At 44.0% G+C, this 18,333-nt stretch overlaps 1 protein-coding gene across 8 annotated transcripts in view; it reads left to right on the top strand.

The window, feature by feature from the left end:
• Positions 1-18,333, top strand: part of Unc13b (unc-13 homolog B) — a 187,830-nt gene that overhangs the window by 165,769 nt on the left and 3,728 nt on the right. For all 8 annotated transcript variants that reach the window (XM_050155897.1, XM_050155891.1, XM_050155893.1 and 5 more), the window contains 16 exons: positions 1,843-1,911; positions 3,638-3,727; positions 4,340-4,468; positions 8,953-9,083; positions 9,690-9,775; positions 13,642-13,768; positions 13,958-14,054; positions 14,263-14,406; positions 14,839-14,916; positions 15,379-15,456; positions 15,941-16,029; positions 16,249-16,401; positions 16,516-16,639; positions 16,738-16,794; positions 16,959-17,039; positions 17,551-17,698. In XM_050155897.1, coding sequence (XP_050011854.1) covers positions 1,843-1,911; positions 3,638-3,727; positions 4,340-4,468; positions 8,953-9,083; positions 9,690-9,775; positions 13,642-13,768; positions 13,958-14,054; positions 14,263-14,406; positions 14,839-14,916; positions 15,379-15,456; positions 15,941-16,029; positions 16,249-16,401; positions 16,516-16,639; positions 16,738-16,794; positions 16,959-17,039; positions 17,551-17,698 — 1,681 coding nt within the window. The remainder of the gene's footprint in view (positions 1-1,842; positions 1,912-3,637; positions 3,728-4,339; positions 4,469-8,952; positions 9,084-9,689; positions 9,776-13,641; positions 13,769-13,957; positions 14,055-14,262; positions 14,407-14,838; positions 14,917-15,378; positions 15,457-15,940; positions 16,030-16,248; positions 16,402-16,515; positions 16,640-16,737; positions 16,795-16,958; positions 17,040-17,550; positions 17,699-18,333) is intronic.

Raw genomic sequence — 18,333 nt, 5'->3', positions numbered from 1 at the left:
GTTAATAAGTTTTTCTGTAGACGAGTTAATGTTACTGATTAAGCCAATCAGATCCCATTATAATTGACTTAATATCTATTGATATAATCGATATAATTAATTCTAGAAATGTTGTGCTAACAGCCTATAGGCATGTGATTCTACATTTAATGGCACTTTTTCTATGAAAATCAAACTGTGAAATAGTACATATTATATATTTTAATATTAAAATATACACTAAGGAAAATTGCATGAAACAGTTAAAATAGATACTTCTTGTGTCTTTCTGACATCTTTCAAATACAGAAAATACTATTTTCTCTCTCATCATCATTGCTAGACTCTGTCTGTTAAGAATGCCCCAGGATAGCTGGGTAATAGTAGTGCATGCCTTTAAGCCCAATACTTGGGAGGCAGAGGCAGGTGGATCTCTGAGTTCAAGGACAACCTAGTTTACAGAGTGCATTCTAGGACACTCAGGGCTACCCAGAAACCCTGTCTTAAACACCTCCGCCCCCCGCCCAAAGAAAAAGAATACCCAAGAAGCTCTTTGGCACCAAGGTAGCAAGGAAGAGGTGAAGACCCAGTCTCTGTTAGGCTCTTCAGACTATGTAGACTGAGTAGACTGAGTGGACACTGGCCTCACTTTTCTGGCTACAGCTGTGGGAAGATGTCCTAGGGGGGTCTTATAGGGAAGTGAGGCAAGGGGCCTGTGATGGAATGAGGAAGATCCAGAATGTGGTAGTCTATATAGGAAACGTGTCCTGAGGGGAGGGAAGTTGGGAGCTTGAGAGTGTCTGATTGGGACCAGGATTGCAAAGTGAAGGTAGCTAGAAGCAGAGTGTCTTGGGTGCCCACTGCTCTTGTCCATCCATATGCCTGGCTCCTTACCCCCCACTTTGAGTTAATAGCCACTCATTGGCAGGGCTTGGGTATGGGTTGTCTTTTCTCAGCTTTTCCAAGGTCCTCACTACCTGCAAAGAAGCTGAAATGGCTCCTGAGGGACAGTGAAGGCCATGGCTCTGAGATACTCTTGAAAACCATACTTGGCCTCTACAGCCCGAGTTCACATCACCTACCCCTGACAATTCCAGACGTCTCTTCCAATCTTCCTGTGAGCTATTTTGGGCTTGTCTCTTTCTCTTAGTCATATGAGTCAAACCAAGGATGACTCAGCTAGACCCTCATCTTAGGCCTTCCCAGACTCTGCTGCTAGGGTTGGGAAGAGCAAAGCAGAAACTGCCTCTTCAAAGCATCCAGGATGAGGTCTCTTTCCAGCCCTGAGTCTTTTTTTCAGTGGACCTTTCCCCAGGTCCTTGGACCCACGAGATGTGGCTGATGCTCAGGGATACCCAGTCCCCCAACCCTGCTTGATCATGTCACTAATTATTTCCAGTGCTCTCTAGTGCCTTGAAGGTTTCAATTATCTTCTAGATATGGCGTGACTAATATATGCACACTGCTTAAGCTTCTGCTCATCAACAAATGCTTTATTTAAAGCTAAAAAAAAAATACACCAACAGAAGCCCAGAGATCTCAGAGACTTAGGAGCAAGTCAGAGAAAGTGTTTGAATTTCCTTTTGCCTGACTAAGATGAATTAAGGTCTCAAACAGACAGAGATATACTTACTGATCACATCCTTGTGTTTAGGAAGAGATTTTTTTCCCTTTTCAGGGATATGAATGTCTCTTTGTCAGCATGAAAAGGTTTCCTAGTTTAAGAGAGTGCTGTTGAAAAAATGGAACAGGGTTCATCTAGTCTGTTCTCCTTTACAACGGTTGTTCCCATGGACAGAGATTAGAAAAGATGTCCCCTCCCACTCCCTTTTTCATTGTTTTTTTTTTTTTTCTCACCCTCAGAAAGAGAGATTTGTGAAACTGCTGGATCAACTACACAACTCACTGAGAATAGACCTCTCTACATATAGAGTAAGTGAAGACAAGCTGTGGGTAGAGTAATAAGTAATATCAAACTCAACCTGGAAGACACGGGAAAATCTTAGTTATAAGGATGAAAGGCAAGGAAACTAATCTGTGCCATTATGCCTACCTGGATGCCCAATGCCATAAATACCATGGTTCTTCTGACTCTAAGGATCATTACAGTCTATAAATAGCATGTATGACGGCTTTTAGTGGACAGGTCGCTTTTCAGCCCTATTCATATCACTCTAGCCAACTTTCTAACGACATAATCTCCCCAGAACTTCCCTTAAAATATTAGATACTTAGTCAATTTTTTTTCTTTCTTTCTTCCCACCTCCATTCTTTCCTCCCTCCCTCCCCCTCCCTTCCCTCTTCTCAATTCCTAAGAGACATGGGAATCTTTGGCCAGGGGAATAAAGAGTAGCCTGTCTTGGACAAGTAAACTATATTAGGTGTTATACCTTTTTCTGGTATAGGAGTAAATAGATGTAGGAGAGTGGGTACCCAGGATGAGAAAATGGACAGCTTCTCAGCTCCTTTTAAATTGGATCTTCTTACACTGGCTTTATCACTTGCTTCAAATGTTAGGAATGTCCACAGCAGACAATACGTGTACATTAGAAAGTAAGTGCAAGAGCAGCCTCCAGCTTAACAAAAGTGAGGCTTTGGTTATCTGCCCCATCCTTACTCTGCATTTGCACGAATAATGGAGAAGTAACTATAATCTCACCTTGGCATTAGTAGCCATCTACAGGCTTAAAGCTGACAGAACTCAGTCTTTCCTTTCAGCTCTCCATGCAGCTTCCTCCTAAAATTCATGTCAAAGAGAATGATCTGTGACATACAGGAAAGTCCTAAAAAATTTACTTCAAAGATTTTGTTCAAAACTCTGCCATCTGCTGGTGTTAGAACACTAGATGAACAGGGTAGATTGAAAGTACAGGTTCTGCATGCAAGCTCACTGACTGACAGCTGGGGAGCCTGGAGGACCAAACTAGGACCTCTGCATGTGGGTGACAATTGTGTAGCCTAGACTGTTTGTGATACCCCTGGCAGTAGGACTAGGATCTATCCCTGGTGTATGAGCTGACTTTTTGGAGCCTTGGAGCCCATTCCATATGATTGAGATACCTTGCTCATCCTCGATACAGGGGGAGGGTCTTGGCCCTGCCTCAATGGAACAGGCCAGGCTTTGTTGACTCCCCATGGGAGGCCTTACCCTTTCTGAGGAGTGGATGAGGGGGATGGGTTGAGGGAGGGGAGAGGAAAGAGGTGAGGGAGGGGAAACTGGTTGGTATGTAAAATGGATAAAGAATTTTAAAAAAGAAAGTACAGGTTCTTGATCTCAGTTTGGTCATTAGCATGGCTTCACTTATATTCATGATATACAGTTAGATTGTAGTTTTTGAAGTACTCATTGGGTGTAAGAATCTTCATCTAAGAAGTGGGGGTGGAAAGAGGGGGAGGGTGACTGTATCTGTGTTCATCTGAACAAATGCTTATACATTCATGAGAAGCAGATTTGGGAAGAAGTGTGGCTTTCTGAGTTGTAAAGTATTCATCTTGGCACCAGGCAAGGACCTGTCTGCATCAGTAATGTAGGTTGCCCAGCTCAGCTATAGAAAACCCCAGTGGGCAGCAGTTAGGGAAACTGTGGTTTCATTACTTTTGGCAGTGAAGGTTTTGTGTTCCTCTGCTCCTTTCTTAACACTGGCTTGATTTGTAACAGAATAACTTCCCTGCTGGGAGCCCCGAGAGACTTCAGGATTTAAAGTCTACCGTGGACTTGCTGACCAGCATTACTTTCTTCAGGATGAAGGTAAGGGTGGACAGAGCTGGCTAGTGCTGGCCTGAGGATTTGGCCATGGAAACCTGGAGAGTAAGAGTCATTGGACAGTCTGAAGCTACAGGATTCATCCACTTCCAAACACGCCAGTTCCCCAGATTACTTCTAAAAGTATGCAATCCGTAGATGAGTGAGGAAGACCTGGAGGTTCTCCCCATCAGCTACCCTGCTGTATCATCATAGGGTGTGCTCACTAGTTTCTAAGGGAAGAGAGACGTATGAGCGGTGCAGGTGCTTAGTCCAGGACAGTAGGAACTTGCTTCTGCTTCTCATATCTTGGTGGATCAGGAAGCAGAGAGAACTTGGAGAGCAGTGCCCTCAAAGGTCTGCTCCTCGTGATCTGTGGCTGATAGCTAGACACTGTGACCCAGAGATTCCACAGCCTCCCAAAACAGTACCTCCAGCAGCAGGCTAAGAAAACATGAGCATTTGGGGGATATTTTCCACTCAAACCATAACACTGGGCAAGGTTTGAAGACCTGGAAAAGATGAAATAAATCTTAAGAAGATTTGCAGGAATGATGGGAGGATATCCCACCTAGGTGAGCAGGACCCTAGGCCTGTATTTCTTCTGTTAACTGGCAGGTGCAAGAACTGCAGAGCCCCCCAAGAGCCAGCCAGGTGGTAAAGGATTGTGTGAAAGCCTGCTTGAACTCTACATATGAATATATCTTCAACAACTGCCATGACCTCTACAGTCGCCAGTACCAGCTGGTAAGAGATTTGGGGCTTAGTGAGGTCAGCTGACAGTAGCTCTTTGGGAGGCTCAGCTTTTCTTTACTAGATTCCTGGTGGAGAGGAGCTCAAAACAAAATCCTTGATGTTCTCAAGGATGAGTAAGTTGCCGACTTTGGACCATTTGTCTCAGCGTAGATGTCTTTGAATTGACAAAGGCCTCTTCAACAAAATGTGACATACACATACATGCCCGAGTTGAACAGAAATGGCTGTGATAAATTTTGCTTTGAGCAGTTTGGTAGTTCAATTTGAGTAGAATTCTCAGGCCATCCTAGCATCTTTCTTCTGCCTTTGCTGTCTCACAGTTAATTTTGATCAGGTATATTTGGACCCATGCAAATTCTATACTTCCTTCCTCTAAGACTATAGCTGCCTCTGAGCTCCTGGCACAAAGGTTTAACTTTTTCCTTTAGTGACTCATTCTTCTGTACATGCCTTCTGAGATTATATTTGCTAACTAACTCTCAAGGCTGAGCCTGACTTTCTGTGAGGCTGAACCACTTCACCTATTTTGGGCTAGCATTCTAACTCCATGCTTAGAAACTTAGATCTTTAAACAAGGTTTTATTACATTTATTTGTTTACTTTTTGTGTATGAATGTGTGTTCACATATACACACGGGAGTCAGAGGAATATCTGTAGGACTTGCTTCTCTCTCTCTACCATGTTAGTCCCAGGGATCAAACTCAGGACATCAGACTTGGTGACAGGTACCATACCATTACTTGCTGAGCTACTTCTCCAGCCCCATCTTTCTAGATACTTCCAATCATACCTCTCTTCTGCCACCCACTTAAAAGCCAGGACTACTTTTTAGTTCCAGTAACTCTAATTACAGTTCATGTCTTAGGACTGCTTCTGCAGATTCACTTTCTTTCTGTCCAACAAAGTACGTGTGTGTGTGTGTGTGTGTGTGTGTGTGTGTGTGTGTGTATTTATGTATAATATTCCAGGCCAAGTCCAAGAAAAGCCTTAAGTACTCCCTCAAGAACTCCCAGTGTCATGGGCATGCATGCATATTCAGTCAATATGGTTTGTTAGAAGTGTTTTGAGAGCCAGGTGGTGGATGTGCACACCTTTAATTCCAGCACTTGGGAGGCAGAGGCAGTCAGATATCTGTGAGTTCAGGCCCTGTCTGGTCTACAAAGCAAGTTCTAGGACAGCCAGAGCTGTTACACATAGAAACCCCGTCTTTACCAAAAGAAAAAGAAAAAAAGAAAGAAAAGTATTTTGATAAAGGGATAGAGTGAAGGGATTCCAAGGAATGAGAATTTAGTCTTGGTTCAACAGTGGGAAAAATGACATGAAAAAGGGGAGATAGATCTTGAAAGGCAGTAGAACCAAATGAGGGAAATCTACTGAACATCCATCTTCTGGTGAATGTATCCAATCTGTAATGCTTCCTCTGAGGACCTTAGTAAAGATCTAAGACAATGGTTGTCAACCAGTGTGGTGGAGACCCCTTTGTGGGTCAAGCAACCCTTTCACAGGGGTTGCTTAATTGGAAAGCACAGATATTTACAGTATGGTTCATAACAGTAGCAAAATTATAATTATGAAGTGACAATGAAAATAATTTTATGGTTGGGGGTCCCCACAACATGAGAAACTGCATTAAAAGGTCACAGCATTAGGAAGTCCGAGAACCACTGATCTAAGACCTTTCTTTTTCCTGCTGCCTTTTCTTATTCTAAATGTTCTTTTTATGCAAGTCATATATTTAAGGTTTCCCTCTTTAAAGGCTTTATAAAACTTTCTACTGGTTCTGATGTCCATGGGAGGTTTTCCTGGAGCCTTTGTTTAGCTTGGTACATTCTGGGCTTCTCTGTCATCTATGGATTCTCTTTGGCTAGGGAAGGATACCGTTCTCAGGTTTGATCTTTTAACCATGCAGATGTTTTAATATTTGATCTCTCTTTCCCAGCATAATAAATGAACTAGACTCTGAATAAGGCCTACAAACTTTAGCATTTTTATTTTACTATCTACTTTTTCCCAATCTCATTTTCATGAGGCAATGTATATATTTGAGTAAACTCTTGGGTATTTTTTGTTCATTAGCTTGTTTTGGTTTAATATTTCCATCTAATCATTTTTAGTTATAGGATTATTTATCCACCCATTCACTTAATAAAAATAGAGTATTAGATATGTAAAGTCAAATAAGACATTTATGTCTTGGGGAAAATTATTGTTTGTTAGAAACTAGGGCAAATTATTACATGTATCATTCTTTTGTTTTATTACATTTTATTATAGAATTAGATAGCTGATATACTAATACCAAAAATTCATAGACTATGTTCTGGGAGCTCAGGAAAGAGGCATCACTAAGCCAGAAGCATCAGAGACAACTTCATAGAAGTAAAATTCAACGTGGATTTTGAGGAAGGGGAAAAAATGATATCAAGAAAGGAGCTGACAGGAAGAGAAGAGGGGAAATAGAGTATTTGAAGGCACAGAATTATGCATGAGTATGTTAATTTAAGGAAATATAAGCAGTTTTTCTTCAGGTGTTTATAATTTCAAACTCTGAAGTTCAACTATTGTGGGATTAAATCCTAACTTCTGCTTACCTCTGAGGCAGTAAGCAAATCATAGATCCTTCCTGTCCTTCAGTCTCCTCGTCCAAAATGAGATGATAGTAACTTGTGCTCAAGTCATCAAGATGATAAAATGAAGCTCGGTGGTGGTGGTGCATGCCTTTAATCCCAGCACTCAGGAGATAGAGTAGGTAGGAGGATCTTCCTCCTACTCAGGTAGGAGAATCTCTGTGAGTTTGAGGTCAACCTTGAATAAGAGCTAGTTCCAGGACAGCCAGGGCTGTTATTCAGAGAAACCCTGTCTCAAAAAAAAAAAAAAAAAAAGACGATGATGAAATCAGTATGTACAAAGCTTTTAACATCCTGCCGGGCTCCACAGTAAGTGGTGATCATGATGCAGTACAACACAAGAGAATTAGGAAGACATGAAGCGGAGAGAGAAAGGTACATTCCAAAGAACCTTTGTGTCAGATGGAGGAGTCCAAACTTAATTGAAGGCTGTGGAAGAGCTTTAAGCCTAAGGTCATCCTCCAAGATTTCCCTAATAGAGAAATCACCGACAGCTTGCTGGAGGACATAGTGGATTGAAGTTCAAAGGCCAAAGATGTCTTTTGAGTGAGTCTTTGCTGGATAGTGGTAAAAAAACTAAAAGAAAAAGATGCATGTAAGTGAAATTGAGGTACAATCAGTAGGCTATAGATTATGTCCTTGTTTCTACTAACTTCTTGTTGAGGACTTTGGAGACTGCAATGGCATTTAGTATCCACATAAAAGTTCCCATCCCTGTCCCGGGCAGCTCCACCTTTGTCTTTTTCCTTGTGAGAGAGATTGTCTATTCCAGTAGCTGCAATGATCACAGCGTGTCCTTGTCTGGGGTCTGAATGTGAGTGGCTCTTCTTTTCCTGAGATCCACTGTTGTATTCCTTTGTCTTCTAAACAAATCCTCTTCTCCAGCTAGGCAAATAGCTTTCCAGGAGCATTTCTTCCAGCTAATATAACCTTCAAAGGATCCAAAGGGGACCTGCCCCACTGAAAGTTAGGTCAAACTGCACACAGGGTCTGTCTGTTGAATAGCTCCTGTTCCACTTGAAGGAGCTTCGCAGAGATGAGATGTTTGGGTATGGTGTGTGAAGTGTGGATCTGAATAGGGATGCCTGGATATGGGCAGACCTTACAGAACCAGACCTACTTGAGTGAGGCTAAAGGGTGCTCATTTCAGCCAGTCACCTGTCCATAGTAACTAAGAGAGGGAGCATGGTGCCTTTATCTCTCACGTTGTTCAAGGTTACCAGAACAGTGCCCCAGAGCTAAGAAGAGCGATTGATTCTCAATAGTTGAAGTTTCTCCCAGTTGTCATCCCTCATTGGAACATAGGCAGACATTTAGAAGACATGTGCCAGGAGAGGAAGTATCTCTGACTTTAAAATAACAGACATGGTGAAGGGAAAAGTGATGGGGGAGAGTCTTCTGTTTTGTGTTAATTTCATTGGTTAAATAAAGAGACTGCCTTGGCCCTTTAATAGGACAGAATATTAGGTAGGTGGAGTAAACAGAACAAAATGCTGGAAGAAAGAAGCCGAGTCAGGCAGTCTCCATGATTCTCCAATCCCAGACAGATGTAGGCTAGAATCCTTCCTGGTAAGACACCATCTCGTGGTACTACACAGATTATTAGAAATGGGTTAATCAAGATGTGAGAATTAGCCAATAAGAGGCTAGAACTAATGGGCCAAGCAGTGTTTAAAAGAATACAGTTTCCGTGTAATTATTTCGGGGCATAAGCTAGCCAGGCGGCTGGGAGCCAGGCAGAATGCAGCCCACCACTCCACTCACTACAGAAAAGAAAAAGGAAGAGTCTTTTCAATTCTGCTGTGATTATTTCCCTTTCTCCTCCACTCTCCTGTTCTCTGAATAAGAACCAGGAGCAGCAACCACTAGAGGAACCAGGGCCCAGCATTCGGAACCTGGATTTCTGGCCCAAACTTATCACACTCATTGTGTCAATCATAGAAGAGGATAAGAATTCCTATACACCTGTTCTGAACCAGTGAGTATAATTCTACTTGGCTCTGTCTTGTTGATGATTGGTCTGTCCATCTGTCTAACAGCCTCTTTCTTTCCTATCTCTGTATGTTTGCAGTGCCACTTCTTCCAACTGTCCGTCCATCTGTCCTTCTGTCCTTTGTATCTGTCTGAGTAACTGTTTCTGGAGACAGGTGTGGAAACATAAGGGGGGCCCAACCCAGAATGGGATAGCCTTCCTAGAGAGAAAAGCTTCTGTGACTGGGACTGCTAGGGGAACTCGAAGGGATCCAGAGACTGTGCATGTGCCTGTCCATATTGACTAAAGCTGGCCTCCTTAAGGCCCACCCCCTGTTCTTTCTCCTGCAGCTAATCGATCCTAGGCCAACCCTCTAGCCTCAACCCTTCTCAGAGATCTAATGCCTTGTCTTACCTTCTGGGCATTCTGTCCTCTGGACTCATCTTAGCTGATAGGGTCCCCTTTGCCCTCATTTATCTTACCAGACTAAACCTAGTCCTTTTCCCTAGGACTCTCCTCCCTTCATTATGTCTTGTAAGAACTAGGTACCTTGGGATAAATAAGATCAAATAGCTCTTGCCTTGATGTTTACTGTGTTTTTCCATCTCTCAGGTTTCCTCAGGAGCTGAATGTAGGAAAAGTCAGTGCAGAAGTGATGTGGCATCTGTTTGCTCAAGACATGAAGTATGCGTTGGAGGGTAAGGGTCTGCCAGACTCCACCCATCTCATAAACTGTCTCTTTCCTTTCCCAGACCACTCCAAGTTCTAGGTAAACAGGGTAGTAAGAAATTAAAGGACTTCTAGCTAGCCAGAGTGGCAGGTAAACTAAAGGAGACATTGCATGGATAAAGCTGCAGCCGGAAGAAATAAGGAAAATGGATGTGCATATGCAGATTTCTCCTTCCAGCTTTATAACAAATTCGTATCCAAGACCTTTCCAGTCCAGAGAGCAGCTTCACCCATGGTAGGAGCTTAAATATAATATCATTATTTCCTTATACTTACTAGCCTGGCTTTTAAAAAACAAACAAACAAAAAAAAAACCCTTCTCAGAAAGCTTCTTTCCTCACTCTTGTAATGCAGAGCCACAGATAAAGTTTTTATTCACTTTGTTCATTCTGCTTACTCTTTTTTCACTTCTCACCTCCACAAAGATATCACTTTCTGTCTGTGTCGAACTCTCTCATCTGTACCCATCTGTGCTCACCAATTTAGCTGCCTTTCCTATCTGTATATGTTAGTCTAGCTCCTCAGTCTGTAAAAGTGGATCTAGAGGAAAAGGAGCCATCTGGGACAAGCTCAAAGCAGAGTTTGGATCACTTGCTTGGGTGGAATGAAGACATGGATCACTCTCATACCCTATGAAGTTTAGACTCAGTGATTTTTGAGATTAAAAGACACATTGAAGGTCTGTGCTAAGTTGTTACAGCCAAACCACATGTGTAGTTTGCATTGTGTAATTCAGCCCCAGAGCAGTGGCCAAGTCTTGCTTACTTTGGACTCATCTTTCTGGGGTGCAGTCTACACATTGGTTGAAAGGCTTATACAGATTTCACCTGACTCCCTACCTTAGTGAGACAGCTCTCTATGGTGCACTTAGCAGAAAAAAGTAAATACTTCTGAAAAATGAGCCAATTCATAGTCTGTTCAATTTCATTTTGGGATATTAAGACAGCAAGAGATGGAAAGAAACAAGTTAAATTTAGGCATGGAATTCCATTAGAATCTTTACAGACATTTCCAGAATTAGAGGGATTTTGCAGAGATCATAAGGTCGAAAGAACCATCCAGGAATGAAGGATGGATGAAATGAAACAGGGCTGGGGAGATGGCTCAGTGGGTTAAAGCTCTACCTACATAATTCTGATGGTTTCACAATTCTGATGACTTCAGTTCCTCAGAATCCATGTAGAAAGCTGGATGCAGGCCAAACATGGTAGCACATACCTTGAATCCCAGCATTCAGGAGCAGAGGCAAGAGGATCTTTCTGAGTTCGAGGCCAGTCTGGTCTACAAAGCAAATAAATTTCAAGCCAACCAGGGCTATATAGGAGACCCTGTAAAGTCAGGTGGGGAGCAGACAGATGAAACAGGCTAGGTAGTCAGGAGTTACTGCTCCTCAACAGAAGCATCAGAGAAACCCTACTTCAGTAAGGCAGACGACAAGAACCAACTCCCAAAAGTTGTCTTCTGACCTCTGCCTATGGATACATACACGTACACAATAGATAATTGAATAAAACAATAAATAAATAAAAGTTGTAATGCCCAAGTCAAGGACAGGTTATGGGAACATTATTGCTCCTTCTAATAAATTAACCCCAATTCGACCACAAGTAACAACAATCTCGTGAAATTTGCATACATACATACATACACATGTTCATGTGTCATTCAGTGCAAATGTGGATTTGTATGCATATGTGCAGTGCTTAGAAGACAAATATCCAGACACAGTCCTTAGGTGCCTTTTTGTTTGAGACAGAGTCTCTCATTGGCTTGGAACTTCAAGGAGGTCAGGTTGGGTAGCCCAAGAGCTTTCAGGCGTCTTCCTATTTCTACCTCCCATCTGCTTTCACCTCCCATCTTGCCTCCATGCCCAGCTTTTTATATAGGTTCTGGGATCTGAACTCAGGTGCTCATGCTAATGAGGCACAAGCCCTTTACCAACTGAGCTCTCTTCCCAGTGCAATCTTGCTGCAGCATTAACTCTTTGGGTCTTGTTAAAATAAAATGTACGCAATATTTGAAAACTCATCTACTTAGCGTTTATATATTTAGGTTAATGTTTAGTATAGAAATTGTTGGCCTGGTACAGAGGACACATACTGGATTGTCAGAGTGTAAGAATTACATGCAAACATGGACGGAGGGGGGAGAACCTTGGACTTTCCACAGGGTAGGGAACCATGACTGCTCTTTGTATTGGAGAGGGAGGGGGAGAGGAGTGGGGGGAGGGGGAAAAGAGAGGGGGGAGGGGGAGAAGGGTGGGAGGAGGGGGAGGGAAATGGGAGGCTGGGAGGAGGCGGAAACTTTTTTTNAGGGAGGGAGGAGGAGGAGAAGAGTGGGGGGAGGGGGAGGGAAATGGGAGGCTGGGAGGAGGCGGAAACTTTTTTTTCCCTATTCTCAATAAAAAAAAAAAGAATTACATGCAAATACAGAAACTTAAAGGTCCTCAAACAAACAAACAAAATGTCCAGAAGTCACCAGGAAGCCCTGCCCCCATTTCTAGTGGGCTGTTAAACAAGCACAAGGGGGGGAGGGTGTACCTGATGCTGTCATTCTGTGTTTCAAGGTCAGGAACTGGTTCAAGGGCATCAGGGAATGGAGTAGAAAAGAGGGTCTCTTTGCTGTCCTTGATTTTCCTACTCTTTGTTGCTCATTGGCATCTCTGCTTTGTCACAAGCAACTACTATCATTCGTATTCGAAAAGTCTCCTTTGCTGGTGGTAAGAACTTTTGGTTGTCCCCTTGCCTCTAGTTTTATACCCTTCCTTCTGCTGCTCACTGCTTGCTAGAAGAGATGGCAAATGCATTTTCGGGTTACATAGGTCCTACAGTATCAGATGATAAAAGTTCAGGGACCTGAAACCATTCCAGGCGCTGGCCAGCCCAAGCTTCTCTTCCCCTGATGAGTGTCTCTTGTCCTAGTCACTAGAACCAGTATCCCCAGAGTAGATGCTCTGCTCTGACTTGGAGGAGCAATACCTCTGCTATCTCAAAGTTGAGCAATGACATCTCCAAGGATACCAGCTGCTCCTTCTCTCTTGCTTAGTTTCTCCTTCTTTATAACCTTTTTATTGGCACACATTGACTTTTATTATTCAAAATGATACTCCAGCTATAATGGGTAGGTATGATTATAGTGTGTGGATGTGGCGAGTGCTTTAGACTCTGTATCAGCCATGAGTGGTCTTCATCCTAGATTGAGATTCAGCTACCTAACCTATCAGATCCATAATAATAGGCCTATTTGCTATAGCACAGTAGCCTGATTTAGGTTTCCATAGTTTCCAAACTGATTATCCTTATTTACATATTTCCCTGAGAGCTCATTTTCTTTGTTTCAGCTCTTCTTGGGAGCCCTTCACTTTACCTCAGGAGTCTGTCATAACATGGTTGTTCCACTGTCTTTCTTTTTGGTTTTCTCTGTCTCTGGAAGTTCCCATTAACATCTCATGCCATGTACATTTTAATAGCTCTTCCTTTAAGCCTATTTGATAGAAAAGCTCAGTTCCTAAGATTGAAAACAAACACTAGAAAACCATTCCTCCTCCTATTCCCTGGCAAGCTCCACTAGTTATCATTATCATCCTCTCTTTTCTCCATCTTTGCACTTCTATAAATCAGAGCAAGAAGACTATAGACTTTACTTGACTTAGCCTCTGTAAAGGAAGGTTTGGGCCAGGCTCTTAGAGAGTGGCTGAGTAGGTAGATGTTAGAAGGACTTGTAAATTCCCTGTCTTCTAAGCTATCTGACAGAGCAACCTGTCTAGACCTGCTGGCTTAGGAAATCCAGGAACCATGGCTACTGAAACTTGATCCAGCTTCTCTCTCTCCACTAGAACATGAAAAAGACCGGCTGTGTAAGAGTGCTGACTACATGAACCTGCACTTCAAGGTGAAGTGGCTCCACAATGAATACGTGCGGGATCTGCCTGCCCTCCAGGGACAGGTTCCTGAGTACCCAGCGTGAGTGTGTGGGCAGCAAAGAAGAGGGTACGGGTCAATTCAGTAGGCCAGGCTCAGATTGCCTGTTACAGGTACTGCTGCAGAAAGAGGAGAGTTAATACCCTGCCTTCTGGAAGATTCCATCTGGGGGCATTATGTTATATACCAATTAGCTCCAGTCCCTAGTTTTCCTGTTCTAACTAACTACAGGTGGTTTGAGCAGTTTGTGCTACAGTGGCTAGATGAGAATGAAGATGTGTCCCTGGAATTCCTGCGAGGGGCCCTGGAACGAGATAAGAAGGATGGGGTAAGTTGGAGACTTTGACTACACAGTGGTTCATCCATATCTCAGCATTTAGTTATTGGCCAGAAGTTTTTGATTTCTGCTAGGCTAATCTGCCCAATCCTATAGAATCTGCAGGAAAGCTGTGGAGAACACAGAGCCACCTCTGCTAGGCCAAGCTCTTTCATACCCTAAAGCTATGGGTGGTTACTTCATGTGTGGTCTTCTTTAGTTCCAGCAGACATCAGAGCATGCACTCTTTTCCTGTTCTGTGGTGGATGTCTTTACGCAACTCAATCAGAGCTTTGAGATCATCCGAAAGTTGGAATGCCCGGACCCCAGCATCCTTGCCCACTACATGAGAAGGTTTGCTAAGGTAACCATGGGCCTCCTAGACCCTTGTCCCTTCACATCACTACACGCAGTCACAGGCCTGAGTTCCACCCTCGTCCATGCTGGTCTTCATGCAAAGCCTATTGCTCCCCCTTTGCCATGTCTAGTTGACAGGTTGTCTGTCTCAGATCTGTTCTGCAATTGAGAGAGTTTTGCTCCTCTTAGTATTTTGGGGGTTTTCTTTGGTTTGGGATGTTTTATATATTTGAGACCTGATCTTCTATATATAGCCCTGGCTGGTTTAGAACCCACAGCATAACCCAGAGTGGCTTCAAACCTGCAGCAGTCCTCCTTGCCTCTGCCTCTAGAGTGCTGGGATTATGTATGTGCTTTCCTGCAGCCAACTTGATGATTGCAATATCCCTGTGAAGACATTAAGGATTCTCTCCTCTTTTCTTTTCTTCTCTTTCCCCAGACCATTGGGAAAGTGCTGATCCAGTATGCAGACATATTATCAAAGAGCTTCCCAGCTTACTGCACAAAGGAGAAACTGGTAGGCCCAGCACTGGGGCACTGAGAGGAAAGGAGTGGAGGACGTTGTATGTGCCTCAGCTGCTCTTGACTTGGGCTCACTTCCATGCTTTCCTTGAGACTCATACCTCAAGATAATGCGAAGTTAGCTAGGAGTGCCTCTGAGCCTCCCATTTTTGTGCTTCTTCCTCCACTAAGCATTTGCTTAGTCTTTTTTTAATAAAAAATTTCAGTTATTTCAGAGTTATAAATAGAAATACCATGATTATCTTTGTAACTATCACCTAACCAAAATTTAGGTTAAAATGTTTGCTACTAGTCTTTGTTCAAAGAGAATTGTCTGATTTGGCTCCAGATCTGAGTCTTTAGGGTGAGACCTATGCAATGTGAAGTCCCTGTGTCCTTTGAATAGCATAAAAGAGTGAGGGACCCTAAACTAATGGGTGTTGTGCTAAGACTGAAGAGATCCTGTTTGTCCCCAAAGCCCTGCATCCTGATGAACAACATGCAGCAGCTGAGGGTCCAGCTGGAGAAAATGTTTGAGGCCATGGGAGGCAAAGAGGTAAGTCTTAGGGTCTATGGTTACTGTACTTTGCCTCGGTTGAGTTGCCTGATCACAGAACTTTACCCTCTCTCAATTAATTGTAGGCTAGGTGTTTGGCTTCAGACTTAAGGTAGCTGCATTGAGATAGGCATTGTTGTAAAGTTCTAGAAAGGAAAAGTAGCCACTGGGATATGATACCAACCCAGAGGAACAAGCATAGAGGTAGGGCCCTAGGAGGGAGAACCAGGCATTTGGGATATGGGCCTAGGAAAGAGAATTAGCCATTATGGTAAGAAGGAGAATTAGGCTTGGGGGTGGGGTGTGACCCTAGGAGGGAGGAGCAAACATTGAGCAAAAATATAGTCCTAGGAAAGAGGAGAAAGCTGTGGGATATGGTCCTGTGAGGGAAGAACAGGTGTCGGGGTATGGCTCTAAGAGGGAAAGTGGTGGTATATGAAAAAGTGAAAGACAGCAGTCTGACCTGACTACTGCATGAATATAGCTGGACTCTGAAGCTTCAGACAGTCTGAAGGAGCTACAGGTGAAACTGAATACAGTTCTGGATGAGCTCAGCATGGTGTTTGGAAACAGGTAAGTGGCCCCCCCAAATACACAGCCCTTAGAACCAGGTGAAGTTTCTGGCTACTCCCAGAGCTGCTAGCCAAGCTCATCCAGCTGCAGATCTTCCTATATTTCTGCATATTGTTCGTCATAGAGATGCAACATAAAGAAATGAGTCTAAATTGCTGGTTCGCTCCAGTGTCGGTGTGGCGGGGGGCAGGGAGGGCTGCACTGTGAGCACATGTATAGCTTCCAGGTGCGGATTGATGAATGTGTTCGACAAATGGCTGACATCCTGGGCCAAGTTCGGGGCACGGGAAATGCATCCCCCAACGCCAGGGCCTCAGTGGCTCAGGATGCAGATAGTGTACTGCGACCTCTTATGGATTTCCTGGATGGCAAGTGAGTATAGCACCCTGAGAGGAAAGTGAAGCTGAGGCCATCGGACAGAGGAGCCTCTGGGGGAGCAGGCATCCCAGACTTTCCCCTGGCCTCACCTATTGACTGAATCTGTAGCCTCACGCTCTTTGCCACTGTGTGTGAGAAGACAGTTCTGAAGCGCGTCCTGAAGGAGCTCTGGCGGGTGGTGATGAATACCATGGAACGGGTGATCGTCCTGCCCCCACTCACTGACCAGACAGTAAGAACACCACCCTCGCGGTTGCTCCCATTGTCTTCTTTTCCCTCACTCCCCACTTCCTTTGCTGCCCTGCTTTTGACTGATCTCTTTCTGCCTAGGGTACCCAGCTGATCATAACTGCTGCCAAGGAGCTGAGCCAGCTTTCCAAACTCAAGGTTCTTGGGATGTGGGGTCCTCATGAGGCTGCTGGGAGGGTGCCTGGGGGCCTGGAATGGAGGACAGAGCTATTACTATGGGGTGATTTATAAACTGACTGGTGGGGGCACTGCGTTTATTACTTTCTTGGGCTTTCCTGATACTGCTTTTTCTGGGGTTCCAGGACCACATGGTACGAGAGGAAACACGGAATCTCACTCCAAAGCAGTGTGCCGTCCTTGACTTGGCTTTGGACACCATCAAGGTGGAGACTTTCCCCCTTTTCCAGACAGTCTCTCTCTGTACACTTGGCCTTGGCATCCCACCCTGCCAGACTAGCTATCAGCCTCTTAGCATTCCACATCCAGAGAACAAGGCCTAGGCAGTGTCAGGGATACAGAGAGAAAAAGAAACAATCCCAAGTCAAATACCCAAGTCAGGTGCATGTGAACTGTGACTGAGGCATTTGGGGAAAGTATGTCTGAGGTATCAAGTTCCCTAAGGTTCAGAGAGGTAAAAGATCACTTTGGCTCTCCTCCCTACCTAAAGTGCTTCTATCTCACACCAGCCCAGCTAGGCAAGCCCTTTCTTCAGACACCACCTCCAGGAATATGTCCCTCCTCTCCTGCTTCTGCCAAATACCCAAATGATGCTGAGGGACTATGGCTGACTCTTATTGGTGCTCTGTCCTTACAGTCCTCTTCTGGCTTCTCTGAGGACAGTTAGGGAGTTGCCTCTCTGTGAGGGGATGAAGCAGGTTCTCATTTATCTTTCAGCAATACTTCCATGCAGGAGGCAATGGTCTGAAGAAAACATTCCTGGAGAAGAGCCCAGACCTGCAATCTCTACGTTATGCCCTGTCTCTGTACACACAGACTACAGACACTCTCATCAAGACATTTGTGCGCTCACAGACTGCCCAGGGTAAGGCCCTAAGGACTGTATGTTCCCACCTCCCCTCCATATACAGTGCATGTAGGGAATTAATATTGTTTAGCCCTTGGAGAGGATCCAATTGTTCCTTAAAGCTTGGATTTCAACATTCAGTACTTAAATTCAGTACCTACTAAGGCACATGCCCATACCAGGCAGAAGAATGAGAGTCACAGGGGCTTTGAAAATGTGCCTGGTCTTTATTCCTTTTCCTGGACATTTCCTACCCAGTGCAAATTTACTGGGCTCAGCTATACCCTATCTGGTAATGGGGAAGAAGAAAAATCTGTGAGGAAGCCTTGACAGGGAATGCTTGGATACATACATATGAAGCCTTGTAGCTTTACTTGGTGCTCTGGAGAGAAAAGGCAAAGGGCTTCTCATACACTTCAGCATGGATGAAAAGAGAACCAAGGCAAACCATGGGCAACTGAGGGGTGCACATAGCAGAGACTGTAGGCTCACAAATGATGCTTTTGCACCAGGGACCAGACAACTGGGTTGATTTGTTTGGGGGTAGGAGCATATTTTTGTCTTGGGAATTTCCAGTACCCTTATACTTACTGCCACCAGCCAGGCCTGCCCAAACTAAAGCACATCTGCAAAGAGAGGCTCATCCTGGAGTT

Source organism: Alexandromys fortis, unplaced genomic scaffold, assembly GCF_014885135.2.
Source record: "Alexandromys fortis isolate MF-2015 unplaced genomic scaffold, M_Fortis_MF-2015_v1.1 scaffold_92, whole genome shotgun sequence".
Lineage (NCBI taxonomy): Eukaryota > Metazoa > Chordata > Mammalia > Rodentia > Cricetidae > Alexandromys > Alexandromys fortis.
This window is presented reverse-complemented; position numbering and strand designations above follow the sequence as displayed.